General features: G+C 43.1%; 1 protein-coding gene across 3 annotated transcripts in view; it reads left to right on the plus strand.

Annotated features, from left to right (window-relative positions):
* The window catches only part of epha4b (eph receptor A4b), a 386,334-nt gene that overhangs the window by 23,417 nt on the left and 338,027 nt on the right, over positions 1-24,890 (plus strand). For 2 of the 3 annotated variants that reach the window (XM_041174192.1, XM_041174183.1), the window contains exon 2: positions 9,472-10,132. In XM_041174192.1, coding sequence (XP_041030126.1) covers positions 9,472-10,132 — 661 coding nt within the window. Of the gene's footprint in view, positions 1-9,471; positions 10,133-24,890 lie in introns of those variants that run through there. The other variant, XM_041174175.1, reaches the window with a different exon arrangement.

Raw genomic sequence — 24,890 nt, forward strand, 5'->3', positions numbered from 1 at the left:
GAGCAAAGATAGGATAGACTGGCGTTATTTTCCCTGGAGCAGAGGAGATTGAGGGGGGCCATGATTGAGGTGTATAAAATAATGAGGGGCACAGATAGGGTAGACAGGAAGGAACTTTTCCCCTTGGTGGAGGGATCAATAACCAGAGTGCATAGATTTAAGATAAGGGGCAGGAGGTTTAGAGAGGATGTGAGGAAGAACTTTTTCACCCAGAGGGTGGTGGGAATCTGGAACTCACTGCCTGAAAGGGTGGTAGAGGCAGAAACCCTCATAACATTTAAGAAGTATTTGGATGTGCACTTGCGAGGCTATGGGCAGAATTTTCTGCCAGAGAAGCGGGCCCACCCAGCGTGACATCCGCCGGGAAGCGGATTCCCTAAATGCGAGAGTGCACTCTTTCACGCATGCGCAAGAAAGAGTGCACATCTCCCTGAAGTTAAGTGCTGCCTCCGGGAGATCGCTGACAGCTGTATGAATTTTAAAAATAGAAAAATAATAAAATCCTTAACATGTCCCTCTCATGTGACAATGCCAGTGGGTGAGGTTTCATGTTTTTTCTGTTTGCCGCTGGGGCTCCTGGCCTGCCTGCGAACCTTAAGATTAGACGGGCAGGACCTTTAATTGTTTTAATTATCGTGTCAATGGCCTCAATTGGCCATTGACAGTTCGGTGGGTGGACAGCTGATTTTGCTGTGCCCCCGCCTTCTGAAGATTTAAATGGGGCAGGATGATGTCGGGGGTTCCCCCCAACGTCATCACGTGTCATTTTACCATCGGCGAGCGGGCCCAACCCCCTGCTCACCAATGGCAAAATCAAGCCCAATGGGTCTAGTGCTGGAAAATGGGATTAAAATAGTTAGGTACTTGTTTGACCGGTGCAGCCCCGATGGGCCGAAGGGCCTTTTACTGCGCTGTAGACCTCTATGACTCTATTTAGGCCATACCCGATAAGGACAGTGACCTTCCTTCCCAAAAGGAAAATAGGCAAATAGTTAGGTTTTTACAACAATCTTTTAGCTTCATGGTCACTTTTACTGATATCCAATTTGCTTTTATTTCAAGCCACTATGGTGAGATTTGAACTCATAGGGCAGAATTTTCTGGCTGACATGCGGGTGGCGGAGCTCGCACACCAGTGCTTAAAATATCGTGCGAACGACCCAACGTCAGCACACGGCATCGCAATATTTCAGTCGGCGGGTGTGCTATGCAGCGGGACGCGCGCCTGCCATTAATTAAAGGCCTTGTTAAGGCCATTAAGTCACCAATTGACCAGGATTTTGAGGGGCCTGTGCGAACTTCGGCTCGGCGCACAGGCCCAACGGGCAGGCGGGTAGGAGATTTTTTAACAAAGCTCATCCAGTGGCGGGATGAGGTTTGATATCGGCTTTTAAAAAGTTTAATAAAGTTTTTGTGTACTTCATTAATATGTCCCATCTTGTGTGACATTTTCACATGAGGGGGACATGTTAATGATTTTTTTTATTGTTCTATTTTTAATCTTTCACAGCCATTCAGCGATCTCCCTGAGGCAACACTTAGCCTTAGGGAGATGTGTGCTCTTTTGCAGTTGGGGAATCCCCCCTCCCGCTCACACAGGAAGCGCATAGCCTTAATTGGCCCACCCATGTGAAATGGCGGTGGGGCCCGTTTCGGCAGTGGCGATCGGCTGCCCACCTGCCGCCGAGTTGGTTGGGCCCACCCATCCATCAAGAGCAAAATTCTGCCCATATTTTAACTGGATTTGCAGTCTTGGTTTTTGGATTACTAGTGCAGAAGCATGACCATGACATTACCATGCCCATGAAATTTGCACGCGGCTATGTAGGTACAAGGAACAGGTTCTCCCACCAACTGTCTCATTTATACTCAGGTATTGAATTCAATTTTGAAACATTTTCAACAGCACTCTTATTTTCACTCCTTTGTTCTATTTCCTTGCTGATATCCTCAGTTATATTTGACATTGCAGAACAGAAAGTACGCTGCACTCGGGAGGAATGATGCTGTTAAACGCAGATAAATGTGCTAGAACACAGAGTGAGCTAAACAAACAAAACTCCTATTGTTGTTCCAAGGAAGTTACATTAGCTTGATGCTTAAAAATAATTTGAAGTTCAATTTCAAATAAACAAAATACAGAGTTCAAGGATTTAGTGCTGTGAATGCTAACTATAGAGTGTCAAAGTTTTCATGAAAATTCAAAAATCACTGAAGGACATATGCACTTGTATAAAGTTGAATTTTTGAGAACAGTTTTTTAGGCCAAAGTCATAGAGTCAACTTTTACATTGGTAATGCTTTTGACAGATTGGCAGCGTGCTTGTTTTGAGCCTAAGAAAGATCATCGCAATGGAATAAAATAAAAACCAACAAACTAACTCATTCATATTCATTCTTTAACATTTATTTTATAACTTTACAAGTTATATGCATTTTATTTAAATAAATACACACCATAATGAACTAACTATGACACTTCACATTGAAATCTTCTGAAATTACTCAGCAACCATCTGAATCACTGAACAATTTGCCCAAAAGGCCTGGTTATATAACATCATAAGGATCTTCCTCTTCTTCAACCTCATCATTAGTAGTAACAGTAACTCAGGCTTCATTATTCTGCAAATAATTGTTCTCAGTACCATCGAGCACATTCAACATTACAAAATTTAGAAGTGATTTTTTGACAATACTGAGATTAGGTTCATTCCATACATCTATGATTCATTGATACAGTGTTGCTAGTGAGGGTGCTCACATATTTCAGCTCTTTAGCATACGTTTTCTCACCTTCCAATATCCAATTGTTCCACATCTTTTGGATACTGCCCTTGAGAGATTTATTTATACGCACACCCAAGGGTTGAACAAAACTCATAAGACTGGCAGGAATAAGCCACGCCGGTCTTGGTTGATCTCACATCATGGATTACATCGTCTAGAAGGTGGGATTTGAACTTGAACAGAATAACAGGCTTTTCTTAGTCTTCCTGCACTCAAAATTCACGCTTCTTTGATTTATTTCTTCAACTGCCTTCATCCATCCAGCCTTTCTTGTGATCATGGACAACAACGCCTTTCTGAAATGTCTCCTTGGGTAGAGTTTTTTGCTTGAATATCACTATTGGCTTTATTTTTGTGCCGTCTGCCATACAAGATGGAATCACTATGAACCGTGTCTTCTCATGGCCTGTCGTATTTAAAGGATGGTTTCCTTCACCAATCTTGGTCACAGTCTTGTTTGCTGGCTTGTCAAATTGTATCAGTGTTTTCATCCATATTCTGATGCAGGCCAATCGATATGCGTTCTTCTCTTCATGTTGCATGACAAAACGGTGGAAGTCGATGATTCTATTGTCGAGTTCAGGCGACAGACGCTGTAAAATTTTTGTTTTTGGACAGAGTATTGAATCATGCTTTTTCATGAATCTTGTGCATCACCTGGCACTGGCCCTAAATTCTGGAATACCATCTTTCTTTGCTTCTCTGAGGCCGTAGAGTCGAAGGGCTTCACGGGTGATAATACAACCATTTTGCCGATGTTCATTTTTATCCAGGTGAAACCCTTTTCTTGGTCTTCCAGTGCTGGCACGTTTATTCTTTGGCGTCTTTTCCGGTTTATTGGACGTCTTTCTGCAGTCTCTAATTATTTTCTCAGAAGCATGGGGCTGAATTTTCACCTCGGTGTGCGGGCATGCACCTGACATGCACGAGCATGAAATAGCGTACGATGAGCGTCCCGATGTCATCGCTGAACTCACACGATATTTTGTTCAGCCTGCGTGTGCGGGAGTCAGCAGCGCGCCCACTGACAATTAAGAAAACTGTTCAGCCCATTAATCAATTAATGAAATAGAATTTTTCTCTGCCCGTCCAACCTTATGACTGGCAGGCGGGTAAATAGGCCAAGTGGGGCCTTTCGATTTTTGAGGAAGCCTCATTCACAGGCGGGATCAGGGTTCAGATGTTAATTTAAAGTAAAATAAAAGCTTTCAGAACTCAATTGCAGCATGTCTTTGCTCATCACATGAGGGGGCACATTTTCCTTGTTTTTTTAAAACTTTATTTTTAATGTGGAAAACCTTTAGCTCCCTGAGGCAGCTTTGTGCCTTCAGGGAGCTTTCTTTGAATGCACCCGTGTGCATGTGCTGACATCCACGCTCACCCTCCTGTCGCGCCACCTGGGCAGCACTGAGCATTTCAGCGCGCGATTCACGCTGACTGGCCCTTAATTGGCCAGCCAGCATGAAATCACGGTTGGGGCCTGATTGTGGGCGGTGGGTGGACCATTGTGTAGCCACTCCCGGGCCCACCTGCCTGACGAAGGGAAAATCCTTCCCGTGTAGAAGCTCTTTCGCTGCTGCACAATTATTAGTCTTTTCGGAAAATGCTACGCATTTCATTTTAAATTGAGCAGCCCACTTGTTCTTCTGCCTCGAAGACATCATGACAGATGTGGTACACATTGGTCTTGTCAATTGGCTGGGAGATTGTCACTAGAATTGAAGAAGGGGAAATCTAAAGGCTCCCGTGTGTATCTTTAAATTAATGAACTGTAATAATTACCAGTTAGTAATAAATGATCACAATGTGGTTTGATCCCTGAAAAACTAGCGTTGACTCTTACACAAGGTATATGAAAAATTCCAGTTCTTTTAGACTAAAATGCATGGGGTCAACTTTTACATGAGATCGACTTTTACACTAGTATGTACAGTAGTTTTGTTTTCTTTAAATCTCTGTTAAGTCTGCATTGGACAGTATGGTAATACTAATGAAAGTGAACCTACTAGTGTATAATGGCCATTTTATATTTAGCTTAAAATCATTATCACATATCAGGATCTTTTCAGCATCTCCTCAGAAAAGGATCAGGAGAAAACAGATACTTTTAAATGTTAGGATTTTGAGGTAAGATATAGTCACAAGTTAAAAAAAAACTGCATTGAGAGGATAATTGTTCAAAGTGCTGATGGTCTAGTGTTAATGTTATTTTCCCATAGACTGGAAGTTATAAGCAATTTGTTACATCTCAGTAATCAGTTAACACCTTGTTGTGTTGGGAAGCTGTTTCTTTCTGCATGTGACCAGAGAAGGATAACATATCAGAGACATAGACAGTCAGTCTGGCCAGGTAAAGACTCCAGGAAGGTTGGAATGCAGGATAGTAGTTAAGTGTTACCTTATTTAAACTCAAGGTGACCCATGGATGTAGAAGCCATGGGGTGTTCAACATTTTGTAATATTACTTTACTAATCTTATACAGATATAATTCCTTGATCACAATTGTTGCACTTCATATTCATTCTCAATGAAATAAACCATTTTGGTGATCAGTACCTTGGTCTGCCTTGTTAGAGATTGAAGAGTCCCCAAAAGAAAGTTAAGTACTATCTAGTTCAGATCTTTTGTTAAACTCCTGGGTTATGCAGTGTATGATTGAATATTGGTCAATGCAGGCACAGTCTTAGGGCAGAATCTTCTGGTTGGCATGTGGGGGGCGAGCCGACGCATAAAATGACACGCGATGACGTCGGGCATGCGCCCTGACATCATTGTGCACCATCGCGATATCTCGTTTGGCAGGCGCGCTCTGGAATCGGCTGCATGCCCACCGAAATGTTAAGGGGCTATTAAGGCTATTGAGAAATTAATTAAAGTACTTAAGAACACTGCCCGTCCAACCTTAAGGTTGGAGGGTAATCGAAGAGCCTGAGTGGCCTTTGTGTTTTTCAGGAAAGCTCACCCGCGGGCGGGACGAGGTTCCCTGAAGCTTTTATAAAATAAATAAATAGATTTTCCCACCTTTACAAACACTGTCACATGAGGGGGCATGTTTGAATAAATTTTTTAATCGATTCTTTCATTATTTTCATTTCCATTCAATTTCCCCAAGGCCAGCTCCATGCCTCAGGGAGATTTCTGTGCTCTTTCTCGTTCATGTGCGAAAGTGCGCTGGTCCCGACTCTCCCTCTCCACCCCCCCCCACCCTCCCCATGCCCACAGGTAGCGCTGAGCGCTACCGGCTCCGTAATACACTGGGTGGGCATTAATTGGCCCACATGTGTAAAATGGCGGTGAGCAGCTGATCACGGGCGGCAATCGGCTCTACGCCCGGCCCCACCCGCTCCCACCAGCCCACCCGCCATGAGTGTGACTCATATCCCTGTATCTGAGAGAATATCTAAAGGAAGATCCCCAAACTTGTAACACTCATCATGAACTTTGGGACGAGCTAGCCGGTTGCAGTAAAACGTGAGTTTTCGGGGGAATAGTTTAAAGTGGTAATAGTAATGGCAAGTTTAAAATTATTCTGTTAACAGGTGGACTACATTAGTAAATAGTTGATTCCAGTGATTTTATGATGTTGAGGCTTTGGAAATTCTTGTTTGCTGGTAGTTGAAAATCAGTTCAATGAGATATTTCAAAGGGGACCTTGAAATACAAAAAAAAACTGTCCTGCTCAGCTGAAAGCAAAACATAAGGTATTGGGTCCATAATAAGAAATTGTTTTACTTATTTCTATTACCAACTTTACAAAAAATGTACATGGAGAGTGGGCAATATTGGGAAACTGCATTTATTGTCCATTCCCCATTGTCCTGAGAAGGTGTTGGGGGGGGCGGATACTTCTTCTTGAACCACTTCAAACTTTGTGATGATGATGCTCGCATGATGGTGTTAGGGAGTGAATTCCAGAATTTTGACCTAGCAACCATGAGGGAATGGTGATAGATGTCTAAATTAGGATGGTTGTCAACTTCAAACTTACTTTGAGAGGTGATGGTCTTCCCCTGATATCACTACTCTTATCCTTTTTGGTAATAGGTAGAGTCATAGAGCTATACAGCACAGAAACCTTTGGCTTGTCGTGTCCGTGCCGGCCATCAAGCACATATCTATCCTAATCCCATTTTCCAAGCACTTGGCCTGTAATCCTGTACACTATGGTGCTCATCTAAATACTTCTTAAATGTTGTGAGGGTTCCTGCCTCTACCATCCCCACAGGCAGTATGTTCCAGATTCCAACCACCCCCTGGGTGAAAATATTTTTCCTCAAATCCCCTCTAAACCCCCTGCCCCTTACCTTTAATCTATGCCCTCTGGCTATTGACACCTCCACTAAGGGGACAAGTTTCTTCCTATCTATGCCCCTCATAATTTTGTATACCTCTTTCAGGTCCCCCCCACAACTTTCTCTGCTCTAAGGAAAACAACCCTAGCCTATCCAGTCTTGCTTAATAGCTGAAATACTCCAGTCCAGGCAACATCCTTGTGAATCTCCTCTGCATCCTCTCCAGTGCAATCACATCCTTCTATAAGGTGGCGACCAGAACTGCACACAGTACTCCAGCCGTGGCCTAACTAGCGTTATACACAGCTCCAACATAACCTCCCTACACTTATATTCTATGCCTAAAGGCAAGTATCCCATATGCCTTCTTAACTACCTTACCTACCTGTGCTGCTGCCTTCAGGGATCGATGGACATGTACACCAAGGTCCTTCTGATCCTCTGCACTTCCTAAGGTCCTACCATTCATTGTTTATTCCCTTGCAGTGTTAGCCCTCCCAAAATGCATCACCTCGCACTTCTCAGGATTAAATTCATTTGCCACTGGTCTGCCCATCTTACCAGCCCATCTATATCTTCCTAGATGACATGGTGTCTGGAAGGTGCTGTTGAATCAAGTTTGATGATTTGCTGCAATGCATCCTCTAGAGGGGAGTGGACACTGAGGCCAGTGGTAGGGGCACTAATCAAGAAAACAACTTTGTTCTGGATGAGGTTAAGCCTTTTGAATGTTGTTGAGACTGCACCCATCCAGGTAAATATTCAGTCCTTCACCAGACTTCTGACTTGAATCTATCTGGAGGAGTCAGGAGCCACACATTGCAGAGTATCCAGCTTCTGGCCTGCTCTTGTAGCCACAGTATTGATATGACAGATCCAGTTAAGATACTGGTCAATTGTGACTGCTAATTGATGGTAGTGAGGAATTCAGTTATAGTGCTGCTACTGATGGTTAGGAGAGATAGTTGGGTTTTGTGATACTTACAAGCGCAAGCCTGGATGACGTAAAGTCCTGCTGTAGGCTGTAGGCATGGGCTGATTCCTTAGTGGATGAGTTGTGAATGGAACTGAACACTGGAATCAGTAGTAAATAGTGTTTACTCCTGAGCTTCTCTGGGAGAAAGGTCGTTGATGAAGCAACTGACAATGGCTGGGTTTGAGAAACTCTTGCAAAAAATGTTTTGGGACTGCAGAGATTGGCTTCTGACAGCCACAGTCATCTCCCTTTGTGTCAGATGTAACTCCATGAAGAGTTCCATTTGACATTCAATTGACCACAGTTTTGTTGGGCTCCTTGGTCCCACATTCATTCAAACACTACCTTGATGTCAAAGACAGTTATAATCTTACCTCTCCTCTAGCATCCAGCTGTCCATGTCTGGATATAAATCTTGATGAGGCCTGGAACCCAAGTGTTTCTTGTGGAACACCAGCTGAGCACGATGAGTAGATGTCATTTGATAGCACTGTTGAAGACTTTTTCCCTCATTCTACTTATGATTGGAAGGATGAGATGATAATTATTTTAATTCAATAGTAGGAACTTTGAGAGCAGGTCTATTCCCCTAGGAAACCATTTTTGGCTGTAGATATTGTACTTTAAAAGGCTTCAATCTTATCTCTTGCACTCAGGTTTTGGGCTGCCTGCTTCTACAGAATGTACTGTTTTAAAGATCATTTTACAATACAATACTATAAAAATTATTTTGTTCCACAAGCTACTTCTGGTGTGGAAGGCTTTTTAGTTGCAATGGGATACATTTGCATTGCTGGGGCGCAGATGATTGTAACATGTTGAATAATATGTTCTCTTCATTTGCATGCCGTTGAAATGTGTTTGCAGATACCCACAATGTGATGTAGGCCTCCAGCAGAAAACCTAGCCGAACCACTACATCTTTACAGTCACATTCCTTGATATGTGCCTAGAAATCATTGTCCTTCAAAACATCCATAATTTGGTTAGCCTATATACAAAAGTCATAGGGGAATGCCAGAAATCATAGTCAGGAGATCATGTCTATTCCAGTGTAACATGTAATAACTTCAGACAGCATTGTGCACTTAATTTTCACACAGTCCTATGACACAAACAGCAAAACAAACTTTGTCAGAAATCAGTTTAATTTGCCATACTTGACCATCATGAAGCTTCATGAGTAGCGGCATAATATAGAAATACCTAATGTAATCTGATATGGATTGAACTTGCATCCATCACACAGGCTTCCTATAATGTATTAAAAATGTTTGCTGTTGCTAGAATCACTCTTTCTCACCAACAAGAAGCCAGTGCAGTGTTATAAAAGATAATGGAAGTCCTGCATACTTGTTTGGCATTTGTAGCTACTACTGAGTCTTACTTACTGCTGTATTTCTTGATTACAGTGGGAAGAAATCAGTGTCATGGATGAGAGGAACACTCCAATGCGAACATACCAGGTCTGTAATGTTATGGAAGCTTATCAGAATAATTGGCTGCGGACTAGTTGGATTCCTCGTGATGGTGCCCATCGGATCTATATTGAGATTAAATTTACGCTCAGAGACTGCAACAGCCTGCCAGGTGTTCCAGGAACATGCAAAGAGACCTTTAACATTTACTATTATGAGTCCAACAATAACAACTTGTGGTACATTAAAGAAAGTCAATACATAAAGATCGACACCATTGCTGCTGATGAGAGCTTCACCCAGGTGGATGTAGGTGACAGAGTGATGAAATTAAACACTGAGGTACGGGACATTGGATCCCTGACCAAGAAAGGCTTTTACCTTGCCTTTCAGGATGTGGGCGCCTGTATAGCTTTGGTATCAGTGCGGGTCTACTATAAAAAGTGCCCATTAACGATTCGTAACTTGGCGGAGTTTCCAGACAGGGTAACAGAAGGGGACTCCTCCTTGGTGGAAGTACGTGGCTCCTGTGTGAATAATTCTGAGGAATATGATGTGCCTAAAATGCACTGTAGTGCCGATGGGGGATGGTTGGTACCTATTGGACGATGTGTCTGCAAACCAGGATATGAGGAGAAGAGGGATGCTTGCCAACGTAAGTATCTTTGCTTCTATTATGGTGTGAGGGCTTGAAGGAATACAACCGATAGAATTCTTGTTTCTGCTAAGGTCCAAAAGCTTTGCAACTTGAGAAGTTTAACTGTGATAGAGACCTGTGATGGAGACCTTGCACAAATGCAAGTTGGGGTCACAGAGAAATAGAGTCAAAGAGGTCTACAACACAGAAAAAGGCCCATTGAGTCTGCGGCAGTCAAACAAGTACCTAACTATTCTAATCCCATTTTTCAGCACTAGGCCCATAGCCTTGTATGCCATAGCATTGCAAGTGCACATCCAAATACTACTTGAATGTTATGAAGGTTTCTGTCTCTACCACCCTTTCAGGCAGTGAGCTCCAGATTCCCACCACCCTCTGAGTGCAAAAATTCTTCCTCACATCCCCTCTAAGCCTCCTGGCCCTTACCTTAAATTTATGCCTCCTGGTTATTGATCCCTCCACCAAGGGGAAAAGTTCCTTCCTGTCTACCCTATCTATGCCCCTCATAATTTTATACACCTCAATCATGTCAATCAAGTTAAAGTATGGCAATATAAGTATAGAAACTGTGACAAGTTGGCACCTTCAAAGGTGGTTGTAATGCTCTGAAATGTACTTTTTAAAAAAGTTGCTGGATGACTTTGCCCTGGAAGATCAGTGGGATTTTTTTTCTGATGCAGCTGTAAAAGTTAACATTTTGAACATTGCAAAATAAATTTCAATTTTCAAAAGATCCGACTTGAAATTCCTAACAAAAGGAATGGTATTACTACTACTTTCATATGATAGAGAAAGCTTATAATGGGATGTCTAGTTTGTCTATCCATTGAATGACCTCCTGACATGTCGAGTGGAGAATAGAGGTGTCTCCTGCTTCAGATCTTAGTGGGCAGGTTGATGTGATGTCTTCCAAGGTCTGGGACTAATGGCCGCAGTTACACTTCAGGCCATCCCTCATTTCCCACTTATGGAGCAGATGGCTGAACCATCCGTGCCCTCTGCAGATTTGGTTCAGCACCATCCACTGTCTTTGAGGAAGATCCCAATCAAGTTTAAGGAAATCCCTGAAAACATGATGTTCTCTTTGAGCATTTACTTAAGCTGATTGCAAAGGTTCAAGACAGTTGACAACTGGCCATAAGCTGTCCAGCACTTCAATTTTTTACTTTTGACTCCCTCGATATGCTGGCTTAAATGTAAAATGATTTACAGTAAAGCTTCATTAAAAAATTAAACTTCCTCTTACCTGAAATCTTTCCAAAAAAGGTTGCCATTAAAAAGAAATATAGCACATGCAGTAACTGGAGGGATGTGTGACAGCGCTTGGGGTTGTGTTTGAAAACCGAGCGGTATAAGAGCTATTGGACAACTGCAGAATCTGAGATTAGTAACGGATGATGGTCTCTGTCCCACATAGATGATGTCTCTTCTAGAAGTGCAAACAGCATGTGATATCTAATTCCCAGCTCCTGCCGCATGCATGTGATTTCATCCTGCTCCTGCAGATTTGTTGTCATGTGTCTTAGAACAGGTTTTCGAGTGTGGAATCATTGTTTTCACGTCCGACTGCTTTCACTTAATGAGATGGGATACAACTGAAATCTTCTCTATGTGAAGAGATGGATTCTGAGACTTGCAAATATATAATAAAAGTATAGTGTGTGTCCAAACCCCCACTAGCTGTCTTGCATTTTAGTGAAAAATGGCAAACTCATAGTCTACAACTTGTGTCAGAGGGAAGATATTCTATGAAAATTTCTAACTCCTGACATTACATGGCCAACATCCTAAATCACAACTTAATTTTTTACACAAGTAACCTTCATCTCCTAGTCAGATGCAGAGGGCAAGGAGTCATGAAATCAGGGGTAGGCCATTTATCCCCTCGAGTCTGTTCCATAATTCAATGAGATCATGGCTGATCTGCAACTGACCACCATATTCCCTCCCACCTTTGCCCAATATCCCTTAATAAAGGGGTTGTTGTGGGGGAATATTTATTATCAGAACAGAGAGGAAAAAGAATTACCCTGGAAAACAGATAGGATGATCCTGAGAAACGGCTACATTTTGTTTTAAACTTATACAACTGTGTGTACATTTTAAAAATTTGTTCATGGGATGTGGGTGTCACTTTTTGCATTTATTGCCCATCCCTAATTGCCCTTGGGAAGGTGGTGGTGAGCTGCGTTCTTGAACTATTGCAATCCATGTGGTGTAGGTTAGGTAAGGAATTCAAGGATTTTGACACAGTGACAGTGAAGGAACGGTGATATATTTCCAAGTCAGAATGGTGAGTGGCTTGAAGGGAAACTTCCAGGTGGTGGTGCTCCCTTATATCTGCTGCCCTTGTCTTCTAGATGGTAGCGGTTGTGGGTTTGAAAGGTGCTGTCTAAGGAGCCTTGATGAGTTCTTCCGGTGCATCTTATAGATAATACAGACTGATATCACTATGCGTCGGTAGTGGAGGGAGTGAATGGTTGTGGATGGGGTGCCAATCAAGTGAGCTGCTTTCTCCTGGATGGTGTCAAGCTTCTTGAGTGTTGTTGGAGCTGCACGCACCCAGGCAAGTGAGGAGTATTCCATCACACCCCTGACTTGTGCCTTGTAGATGGGGAACAGGCTTCTGAGAGTCAGGAGGTGAGTTACTTGTTGTACGATTCCTAGCGTCTGAGCTGTTTGTGTAGCCACAGTATTTATTTGGCTAGTCCAGTTCAGTTTCTGGTCAATTGTAATCCCCAGGATGTTGATAATGGGGAATTTAGTGATGGTAATGACATTGAATGTCACGGGGCAATGGTTAGACTCACTCTTGTTGAAGATGGTCATTGCCTGACACTTGTGTGGCATGAATGTTACCTACCACTTGTCATTCCAAGCCTGGATATTGTTCAGGTCTTGCTGCATTTGGACATGGACCTTTTCAAATATCTGAGGAGTCATGAATGGTGCTGACCATTGTGCAATCATCAGCGAACATCCCCACTTCTGACCTTATGATGGAAGGATGGCCCTTGATGAAGTAGCAGAAGATAGTTGGGCCAAGGACACTTCGCTGCGGAACTCCTGCAGTGATGTCCTACAGCTGAGATGATTGACCTCCAACAACCACAACCATCTTCCCTTGTGCTAAGTATGACTCCAACCAGCAGAGATTTTTACCCTGATTCCCATTGACTCCAGTTTTGCACAGTTTTGCTTGATGCCACACCTGGTCAAATGTTGCTTTGCTAATAAGGGAAATCACTCTCACTTTACCTCTGGAATTAAGCTGTCTTGTCCATGTTTGAACCATGTTTGTAATACATATATGGATCCAAATCAATTCAAAATGTAATATCTATTTCTGTTAATCTCTTGTCAATTATGTTTTTAAGGTTAAGAGAAACATGTGCTGGGTATTAATAGTCATTGAGCACACATAAATAGAGGATAGCTGGGGCACTCGGTTGAGTGGAAGGAGAGCTGTGAGACTGAACAAGTCAGTAAACTCTCTCAATAAAGAAAAGCTCATTGTTTTGGCTTCAGCTTCACCACCCAGCTTGGATTCTATTAATACTTACAATTTATGACTTCATCTTTTTTTATATTGTGTGAAGACGAGAAAGGAATCCATGTCACATTATTCAGTATACCCACAATGTTTTGGGAATCAAATGTTTTTAAAAAAGTGAAACTGGAGAAATCTGTCAAATTAATTCTTCTGACATCAGCACAAGTGTTTTTTTGGTTATGACAGTTCTGTAAAGCAAAGTCATCACGGGGTTAGGTATCCTTTGGAGGACCTGCAGGACATGTGGCAGCGCAAACAGCTTTCTCCAGTGTGCTAACTTGACCTCAGGATGACATCTAGACATTTACATGAACTTACTGCAGAGTTTCCTCACCTATCTCTGTAAGGAGGATTTTAATGAAGCAGATAACAGAAGGGCAGATCTTGCCTGTTACATGATGAGAGCGAAAGCACACTATAGCTTGTTTAATCTTCCTCTGACATATGATGAGATACATTGTAAGGGTACCAATTTGAATAAGTAGAACTGAAATTGTAATACACTAGTACGCTTAGAGACTGTTATTCCTGAATCCAAATGAAAAGTAAACCCTACAATTAACTGCCAATACCTGATTATGAGAGATGTTTGGAAGAAGGTATTTGAATTATAGCCATATTTACTAGTAGGAACTCATTATTAGAGGGAGTAATAATTACTTTCTAAAGGGAATTGGATATATATCTAAAAAGGAGAAATCTGCAGTGTGATGGGGAAAGAGAAGGGGGACTAGACAGAGAGACAAAATTAAAAATAATGGGCCTTTGCAGCACAAAGGTAAAAAAAATGAGTTGAGAAGTGTTTATATAAACAACAATAATAGGGCCACCAGCCAGTGTAAACTGAGATTGTCCAAATCCAAACAGATATGCAGCAACAAAATTAGAACTAGTAAATGTGGTGAAAGATTGCTTTTAATTAATTAAGGATTGCACCAGAGAGGACCTGCACTTACATCTTATCCTTACTAGTGATCAGAATAGCAGGACTAGCAACTGGTGACTACAATTTAATTGTGTTTAAATCGTCACCGATAAGGCATAGTACAAACCTAAACCAAAACAGAATTACCTGGAAAAACTCAGCAGGTCTGGCAGCATCGGCGGAGAAGAAAAGAGTTGACGTTTCGAGTCCTCATGACCCTTCGACAGAACTTGAGTTCGAGTCCAAGAAAGAGTTGAAATATAAGCTGGTTTAAGGTGTGTGTGTCGGGGGTGGAGAGATAGAGAGAGAGAGAGAGAGGTGGGGGGGGGTGTGGTTTTAGGGACAAACAAGCAGTGATAGAAGCAGATCATCAAAAGATGTCAACGACAATAGTACAATAGAACACATAGGTGTTAAAGTTAAAGTTGGTGATATTATCTAAACGAATAGAACCAAGGTCTATTAGTATATATCAGGAAAAGCAAGGATCCCAACACTGACCTCTCGAGATATCCACTACAAACCTTCCTCCAGTCAGAAAAACATTTATTAACCACTACTCGTTGTTTCTTGTCACTCAGCCAGCTTCGTATCCACTTTGCCACAGTCTCTTCTATTCCATAAGCTATAAATTTGCTCGCAAGTCTGTCGTGTGGCACTATATCAAATGACATTTGGAAATTCACGTACACCACATCAACAGCATTGCCCTCATTAACCCTCTTGGTTACTTTTCCAAAAGAGCTCCAGCAAATTAGTTAAACATGATTTTCCCTTAACAAATCCATGCTGGCTTTACTTATTTAACCTGCATTTTCCCAAGTGACTATTAACTTTGTGCTGAATTATTGTTTCTAGATGTTTACTCAGGACTGCAGTTACACTGACTGGCCTGTAGTTGCTGGGCTTATGTTTACACCCTGTTTTGAACAAGGGTATAATATTTGCAATTCTCCAGTCCTCTGGCCAATATTTATTTCTCAACCAACATCACTAATGAAACAGATAATCTGGTTATTTGTCACATTGCTGTTTGTGAGACCTTGCCTTGAGCAAATTAGCTACAGCATTTTTTATATTACAACGTTGTTTACACTTCAAAATTACTTCATTAGTTGAGTTTGTTTAAGCTGCCAGACAAATGCAAGTCGCTCTTCTTTCCTTTGGTAACGCATATAGAGGATGCATCATTCTGATGAAAGAACATTGACCTGAAACAGCAACTTTGCTTCCTTCACCACAGATGCTGCTTGACCTGCTTTTCTGCTTTTATTTCAGATCTTCAGCAGCTGCAGTGTTTTGCTTTTGTTTGGATACATGGTGATATTTATTTTAGGAACACCATCCATAGCTTCATAAGCAGGTTAAAATGGGCCAAGAGAATGAAGAAAGAGATGGAAGAACTTTGATAATTGGAAACTCAGAGTAAAGGTACATCCACACTCTGACTGCAGTACTATTGTCAAGCGGTTTCACTAAATGCGGGGATTGCAGTTAAAATATAAACTCAAACTGAAGCTGTACATGACACTGGCACAAAAGAGGGATGAGATTGCCTGAAGGAGGAGTATCACTCCCACCTCAGAATCAGTTTGTGCTTCAGCACCTGATTTACACTCCAAGTTTAGCACAGATGTGAAGCCAAAATTTCTTTTCATTGGTGCTGAACTTGTTACGAATGCAGCATTAAATATAAATCCTTGGTAGACATAATCATTTGAATATTTGTTAACCTGTATTATGCATATTGATTTTATAAGTATATACTTATCAACCCAAAATCTGCTGAGTGGAGTGAATCTACATGTGGACCATTTTCAAAGTTAAAATCCTAATTGGCAAGGGGATGGGGAAGGATGACTCATTGCTTTCACAGTACAGTGCGGAAGTGGCAGTGAGTAGAGGAGTTGTGTCTTGTTAGATCTAAGGCAAATTTAATCTTTCCATACCACACCTCTGAGAAAAATAACACAGGTCAACAAAGTTGAGACCTCCCGAGGGTTGTGGTTGTGCACAAAGAGTAATTTTCTGTGAGCTTGCACTAAGTCTCACTTGCCAGTCACCTTTAGCTGTGAAGCACTGGCTTCCTTGTATCCTAAGACCTTGTATACCAAATCAGCATCCCCGATGGCCTTCCCTCTCTCTGAAATCGCCTCCTGCGAACATTCTTACCTGAACCCTTCGGTCCCCCAAATCTGATCTCTTGTGCTTCTTCTCCCTTCACCTCATTGCCGGTGACAGAGCTTTCCGTTACCCTGAGTTCCTAAACCCTCACTACTTCTTTCTTTGTTTGTAAAGATTCCTCAAAACCTATCTTTCTAACCATGTTTGAGGTTAGTGCTCATCCATTCTATTTTCTGTTGTTCTTACATCATTCCCCCTCCTTCAGGTACCACACTCTAAGAGGGCATTGGTGACCAGGGCTTCCACTGAGTTGGTCCATGATTATATTTGGCAAAGTGCTGCAGTAGTTTGCCATTGCCTTTTTTTTATTCATTCAGGGAAAGTGGGTTTCATTTATTGCCCATCCCTAAATGCCTTCGAGACGGTGATGGTGAGCTGCCTTGAACCGCTGCAGTCCATGTGCTGTAGGTACACCCACAGCGCTGTTAGGAAGGGAGTTCCTGGATCTTGACCCAGCGACAGTGAAGGAACGACGATATATTTCCAAGTCAGGATGGTGAGTGACTTGGAGGGGAACTTCCAGTTGGTGGTGTTCCTCAATCTATCTGCCAACCTTGTCCTCGTAGGTGGTAGTGGTCGTGGGTTTGGAAGGTGCTGTCGAAGGAGCCTTGGTGAATTTCTGCAGTGCATCTTGTAGATGGTACACACTGCTGCTATTGTGCGTTGGTGGTGGAGGGAGTGAATGTTTGTGGATATGGTGCCAATCAAGTAGACTGCTTTGTGCTAGACGGTGTCAAGCTTCTTGAGTGTTGTTGGAACTGCACTCATCTTGGCAAGTGGTGAATATTCCATCACACTCCTGACTTGTGCATTGTGGACAGGCTTTGGGGAGTCAGGAGATGAGTTACTCCTCATAGGATTCCTAGCCTATGATCTGCTTTTGTAGCCACAATATTTATTTGGCTAGTCCAGTTCAGTTTCTGGTCAATGGTAACCCACAAGATTTTGATAGTTGGGGATTCAGTGATGGTTATGCCAAGAGGCGATGGCTGGATTCTCTCTTGTTGGAGATGGTCATTGCCTGACACTTGTGTAGAGTGAATGTGACTTGCCACTTGTCAGCCCCAAACCTGGATATTGTCCAGGTCTTGCTGCATTTGGACATGGACTGCTTCAGTATCTGAGGAGTTGTGAATGGTGCAATCATCAATGAGCATCCCCACTTCTGACCTTACGAAGGAAGGAAGGTCAGTGATGAAGCAGCTGAAGATGGTTAGGCAGAGGACGCAATCCTGGGGAACTCCTGCAGTGATGTCCTGGAGCAGAGGTGACTGACCTCAAACAACCACAACCATCTTCCTTTGTGCTAGGTATGACTCCAACCAGTGGAGAGTTTTCCCCCTAATTCCCATTGACTCCAGTTTTGCTAGGGCTCTTTGATGCCATACTTAGTCAAATATGGCCTTGATGCCAAGGGCAGTCGCTTTCATCTCATTTCGGGAGTTCAGCTCTTTTGTCGATGTTTGAACTAAGGTTGTAAAGAGGTCAGGAGCTGAGTGGCCTGACGGAACCCAAACTTGACATCATTGAGCAGGTTATTGCTAAGCAAGTGCCGCTTGATAGCACTGTTGATGACCCCTTCCATTACTTTGCTGATGATCGAGAGTAGACTGATGGGGCGGTAATTGGCCAGGTTAGATTTGTGCTGCCTTTTGTCTACAGGACATACCTGGGCAATTTTCCACATGGCTGGGTAGATGCCTGTGTTGTAGCTGTACTGGAACAGATTGGCTAGGTGCACTGTTCTGGAGCATAATTCTTCAGCACTAATGCCGGAATACTGTCAGGGCCCATAGCCTTTGCAGTATCCAGTGCCTTCAGCCATTTCTTGGTACCATGTGGAATGAATCGAATTGGCTAAGAACTGGCATCTGTGATGTCAGGAGCCTCAGTAGGAGGCCAAGATGGATCATGCACTTAGCACTTCTGGCTGAAGATTATGGCAAATGCTTCAGCCTTATCTTTTGCATTGATGTGCTGGGCTCCTCCATCAGTGAGGATGGGAATATTTGTGGAGCTTCCTCCTCCAGTGAGTTGTTTAATTGTCCACCACCATTCATGACTGGATGTGGCAGGGCTGCAGAGCTTAAATCTGACCCGTCGGTTGTGGGATCGCTTAGCTCTGTTTATCACTTGCTCCTTATGCTGTTTGGCATGCAAGTAGCCCTATGTTATGGCTTCACCAGGTTGATATCTTATTTTTAAATATGCCTGGTGCTGCTCCTGGCATGTGCTCCTGCACTCTTCATTAAACCAGGGTTGTTCCCCTAGCTTAATGGTAATGGTAGAGTGGGGAATATGCTGGGCCATGAGGTTATAGATTATGTTCGAGTACAATTCTGCTGCTGCTGATGGCCCACAGCACCTCATGGATGCCCAGTCTTGAGCTGCTAAATCTATTCGAAATCTATCTCATTTAGCACGGTGGTAGTGCCGTGCAACATGATGGAGAGTATCCTGAATGTGAAGGTGGGACTTCGTCTCCACAACAGCTGTGCAGTGGTCACTCTTACCGATACTGTCATGGACAGGTGCATCCACGGCAGGCAGGTTGGTGAAGATGAGCTCAAGTATGTTTTTCCCTCTTGTTGGTTCCCTCACCACCTACCACAGACCCAGAATAACAGCTATGTAATTTAGGACTTGGCCAGTGGTGCTACCGAGCCACTCTTTATGATGGGCATTGAAGTTCCCCACACTCAGAGTACATTCTGTGCCTTTACAACCCTCAGTGCTTCCTCTAAGTGGTGTTCAACATGGAGGAACACTGATTCATCAGCTGAGGGAGGGCGGTACGTGGTAATCAGCAGGAGGTTTCCTTGCCAATGTTTGATCTGATGCCATGAGACTTCATGGGGTCGAGAGTCAATATTGAGGGCAACTCCCTCCTGACTGTATACCACTGTGCCATCACCTCTGCTGGGTCTGTCCTGCTGGTGGGACAGGACATACCCAGGGATGGTGATGGTGGTGTCTGGGACATTATCTTTCAGGTATGATTCTGTGAGGATGACTACATCAGGCTGTTGCTTGACTAGTCTGTGAGACAGCTCTCCCAATTTTGGCATTAGCCCCCAGACGTTAGTAAGGAGGACTTTGCATGCTTGACAGAGCTGAGATGTCATTTCCAGTGCCTAGATCGATGCTGAGTGATCCGTCCCGTTTCATTCCTTTTTTGTGACTTTGTAGCAGATTGGAACAACTGAGTGGCTTGCTAGGCCATTTCAGAGGGCATTTAAGAATGCAGGAACCTCTCCCGCTATTACCATCTGCCATCAGGCATATTGGAAGGATTTACAGGCTAATAATGAACCTGTTTGACCACATTATGAATGCATCTTCCGTGGCCTTCAAGTCCTGAAGTAGGACTGGAACCCAGAGTTTCCGGCCTAGAGGTAGGGACTCCATCACTGTGCCACAAAACCTCTCTCAAATCAACACTGTCAGCTTTTGCTGTAATCCTGTGATTACCCAGCTTTCCAAATTTCTGCTCATATTAAATAGACATTAATCATTTTTTACATTAACTTACTTTTCACAATTACAGAGTTTTAAAAGATGTCCATAGCAATGCGCAATCCAGAATACTTTGTTGGAAAAAACCACAATCAGCCTTTCAATAAATATTAGGGCGGAATCTTACCACCTTTGAAAATATTCTTCCATCAGGCACAAAGTAAGAGGCTGCCTCCAGGAGCCCCAACCAATTAAGGATGTTGAACAGGTTCCTGGGGCTGCAGGGCCAGAGGCCTGTAGCTTTGAAGGCCAAAACCTCACCGGGAGAGGTGGGCATTGCTCAGCTGGTAAGGTAAGGGCACCTCAACATTGAGCTGTGCTTGGAAATGTACAACAAAATTAAAAATGATGAGGTCTAAAGCCAGTAGGCCCCTTGGAGTAGAGGGGAAACTCCTCTGGTGGTTTTGTTTGGGCCGCAGGTGTGGCTTTTCCTGCCCACAGCCCAGTCATTGGTACACTGAGCCTCTGGCCCCAATGGCCACTTGCGTCACCAATGGGAATATCCCGGTGCAGTCCTCTTTGTCTCCCTAATTATCCTCATAGCTGGCCAATAATGACGAATTGCTTCTGCCAGGTTGGTAGCTGCTTTTGTTGTTCATCTGCCTCTGGCAAGATCACCTGGAGGCAGGAAGACTTTGGCCTGAATCTGATCTCAACCTTCCCCATTTCCCTCCTGGTCCTGCCTCCAAATCCACCTCCGAGGGTCTCATAAGATTTCATCTTCAGTGTCAGATTCCTTCACCAAACGGGTAGCCACTTTGAAAATGCTAGCCTATATTTTTTGTGAAGCAACTGGTTGTGTAATTAATTTTTCAGGTATGGTAGAGATATTTTTTATAAAACTGGACTCTTTAAATGCAAGTTTATTTCTTCTTTCAAATGCATATGCTGAGGACATTTCTGCCAGGTACTTAAGGTCATTGAAGGTTGGATTAATGAGGTGACTGTGATTTCTGCAGATTGTACAGCTCTAATGGACCAACCCCTGCCACTATGTGGCATTGATAGTTGTAATTTTGCAGTGATTTATGTATTAGCAAAATTCATATTGTACCATTTTGGGACAGCTCACTGCAGATATGAATTGCTTGACAGGCCTTGAAGGCAGCTTTCTTCTCAAACTAGGAGATAACTTCTTTTAATCAATGGGGGAAAGAAAAGTGATTTTTGTTTGGCAGGAATTCACACACACAGACACAAAAATTGAGAACGGGGATCAGTGTTGCAATTTACAATTTGTTTTTTAATCATAAAATGAAGAGAACCTTCAGAAAAGTTACTGAATCTCTGAATTCCAGTGAGTGGATTATACACATGAATAAAAAAAAAAGACCATTGGTGAATGACTGAAGGGTGTATATTAATGTGAGTTAAACCAGGTGAATTACTTTGTAATGAGCAGTCCTGTGGAGTATTGATTAAGGAGTGCCTGTGATTGGTGTGACTTGCACAGTCAATTATTGTGTCACATTAGGAAGGCCTGTATGTAAGGGAACTGACAATTTCCATCTCTGGTGCTATGTCTTTATTTGAGACATAGATATCACGGTTTTCCCCTATTGACAATGCTTGTACCATAACTCAATATTTGGTTGAATTCAGCAACCAAGCTGTCCCAACACTATGCACATAATTTACCTTGTGGTTCAGGTGCTGAAGGCAGTGATGCCCTATTCTAATATGCACATCCAAACATTTCCAGCGGTCCACCCAATCAAGCAGGACAACACTGGGATCATTTTAATAGCCCTACCATAGCCTTGTTTACATAAAATTATATTGAATTTCACAGAACAGAAACACGTCATTTGGCCCAACTAGTCTATGGCCAGAATTTTACTCCCCATGGGTGGGTGCCCGACCCATCCGGCAGGAAAATAGCACGAGATGATGTAGGGCGAGCGTCTCGGTGTCATCGCGCACTGGCACGATATCTCGCTTGGTGGGCACGTGTGGCAGTTGGAAGCGCGCCTGCCAATAATTAAGCAGGCAATTAAGTCCATTAAGGTGGCAATTGAAAGTGATTTTTCGTGGTCCATCCACTTTTACGGTTGGCGGACGGGCCAATCGACCAGGCGGCCTTTATATTTTTGCTCAAACCTCAATCCAGGGCGGGATGAAATCTCCATGGGGAGATAAAATACGAAGAGATAGCTGGGGACTGTTTTATGAGGTGTGCTTTCAGGTGCATGATTGCGCTGCATGGACATATTTTGCAGCACTTTTGTTGTTTCATTTATTCTGTGGAGGTCTGCAGCCCCTTGAGGCAGCTGTCTGCCTTCAGGGAGCTCAGTGGAAGCGCTCACCAGCACCAGCGCCAACGTCGGTGCCCGCCAGTCCTGCCCCCACCGACAGTGCTAAGTCTTTCTCAGCGCGCATTTCACACTGGCTAGCCGTTAATCGGCCAGCCAGCTTGAAATCGCAGACGGGGGTCGATCCCGGTCGGGGGCCCACCCCCTATCGGCTCCCGGGCCCATCGCTCGCATGTGCCTGACGAGTGAAAAATTCGGGCCTATCACAGTGTTTGTGATTCATAGGCCCCCCATCTTCATCTGTCACCATCAACGTATCTTTCAATTCCTTTCTCCCTCAAATCTCCTTAAGTGCTTCTATGGTTAAGATCAGCTAAACTCAGCACAGGCCCGAGATCAAACAGATCTTTCTACGCATTGTGATTCAGTTGATGAGTAGCTGAGGCACACAGCAAAGTTCCAGGTTTTATTTCAGCGCCCTGGGCTAGAGGGCTACAAGATCAGCTGTCATCTTCATCATCCAGTGAGCCCAACTGGAAAGTACACAGATGTATCCGGTGAGGGCAGAGTTGCTGTGATGCTGCACATAGTTCCACTATACAGAGTCGCATGTGATAGATAAATGGTCACCAGAACGAGATACCATTGACGCCAGGGCCCAATGTGACCAAACCCCAATACAGGTCGATACCCTCAAGAAAGAAAGAGAGAAAATTGAAGGGGTAAACACCTGAAAAGTAGTTGTCATAATATCTGATTTCGGGCTAGTATTGGGGGCAGAAGAAGTTAAACAGCTTTATCGTAGTGATGCATCCCTCTGATTTCTGAATCACCACTCCATATGACTGCAAACATTTCAACTGTTTGGCACCTTCAAAGCTGGGTTCAAACTGGAATGTGCAAGAAAATGCAGTTCATTGACAAACTGAAGCTGTATCCTGATCTAGTCACATGAGAAAGAGGATTTAATTGTTTTCCTCTCCTTTAGGTGTGCTGACATATTTTAATTTATGTGAACATTTGTATCTAATTATAGAGAAGGTTGAGTTCTTCCAATAGAAAAACTAGTGGTTTCACTTTGAGTTTGTTAACTGGGCAATTGACTTATACTGAACAAAAAGAAAATTGAATCTCTAATAAAATCTTGAAAAAACAGTACCTTCCCCCACTTAAACTTTGGGAAGACAAGCAACATCATATTTGGCCCTCATTTCACAGTCCATGCCCTTGTCATCATTTAATTCCACTTCCTGCTAATGTATTCAGGCTGAATTTTCACAAGCTCAATGTTTAATTCAACCTGAGCTGAGCTTCCAACACCATATCCTCTGGATTGCACAGGCTGTCTTCTTCCACCTTTGTGCCATCACACACATCTCCCCCAGCCTACCTGCTACCAAAACTCTCATCCATGTCTCTGTCACTTCCAAACACAATTATACCAAAGATCTGGCATCACCCTCCCATCTCCCACCCTTCAAATTGCTGCTCACCAAATTTCTGCTGCCGATATCCTATCCCACGTTGTGTCCTACTCACCCATCAGCACTGTCCTTTCTGATGCATGTTGACTCCCTACCCAGCAAAGCCTCCAATTCAGAATTCTCATCCTCATCTTTATGTTCCTTCGTGACCTTCCCCTTCTCTATCTCAAAACTCTTCCAGTTTTACAAACTCCCTGCTCAGAACTCTGCATTCCTCTGGCATGTGCATTCTCCCTTTCACTTATTACCCTTGGGTTGCTGTGCCTTTAGCCTTCAAGGCCTTATGCTCTGGAATTTCTTCTCCAAATCCCACTGCCTCTTAACTGCACTGTCCTCCTTCAAGATTTTCCATTAAACCTACCTATTTTACTGTTTCCTTGGTTCAGCATCCATATTTATCCGACTATGCTTCTGAGGAGCGCCTTGTGATGTTTTTCTACTCTAAAGGCATTGCATAAAAACACATTGTATTATGAGATGCAGTCAACTGACGGTATGCTGCACATCAGTGCTGCTATTAGTGCCAAAGAGGAGGTACTTCTGTACCAAAACCAAACATAAAAGGGCTCATGTGCAGCTGACCTCACTGTTTACAGGTTTAGCCCTGTTTTGAGGTGGTAATTATCAGGCTGAACCCTAAAATTAGACCACCATTCCAAACATTCTTGCATCATAAAATGGGTCTGGTTCTTTGTTATAGTTAGCTTTACAAAATATGGAAACTGAGATATCTACAGTGATGATATCATTCTGCTTGCTTGGCAACTGTCCATGTTTTTCATTCAAAGCCAAAACTGAAAAATAAATCAAGTTCAAAATTCTTGTATAAATGGTGTAGCTT

Source organism: Carcharodon carcharias, chromosome 2, assembly GCF_017639515.1.
Source record: "Carcharodon carcharias isolate sCarCar2 chromosome 2, sCarCar2.pri, whole genome shotgun sequence".
Lineage (NCBI taxonomy): Eukaryota > Metazoa > Chordata > Chondrichthyes > Lamniformes > Lamnidae > Carcharodon > Carcharodon carcharias.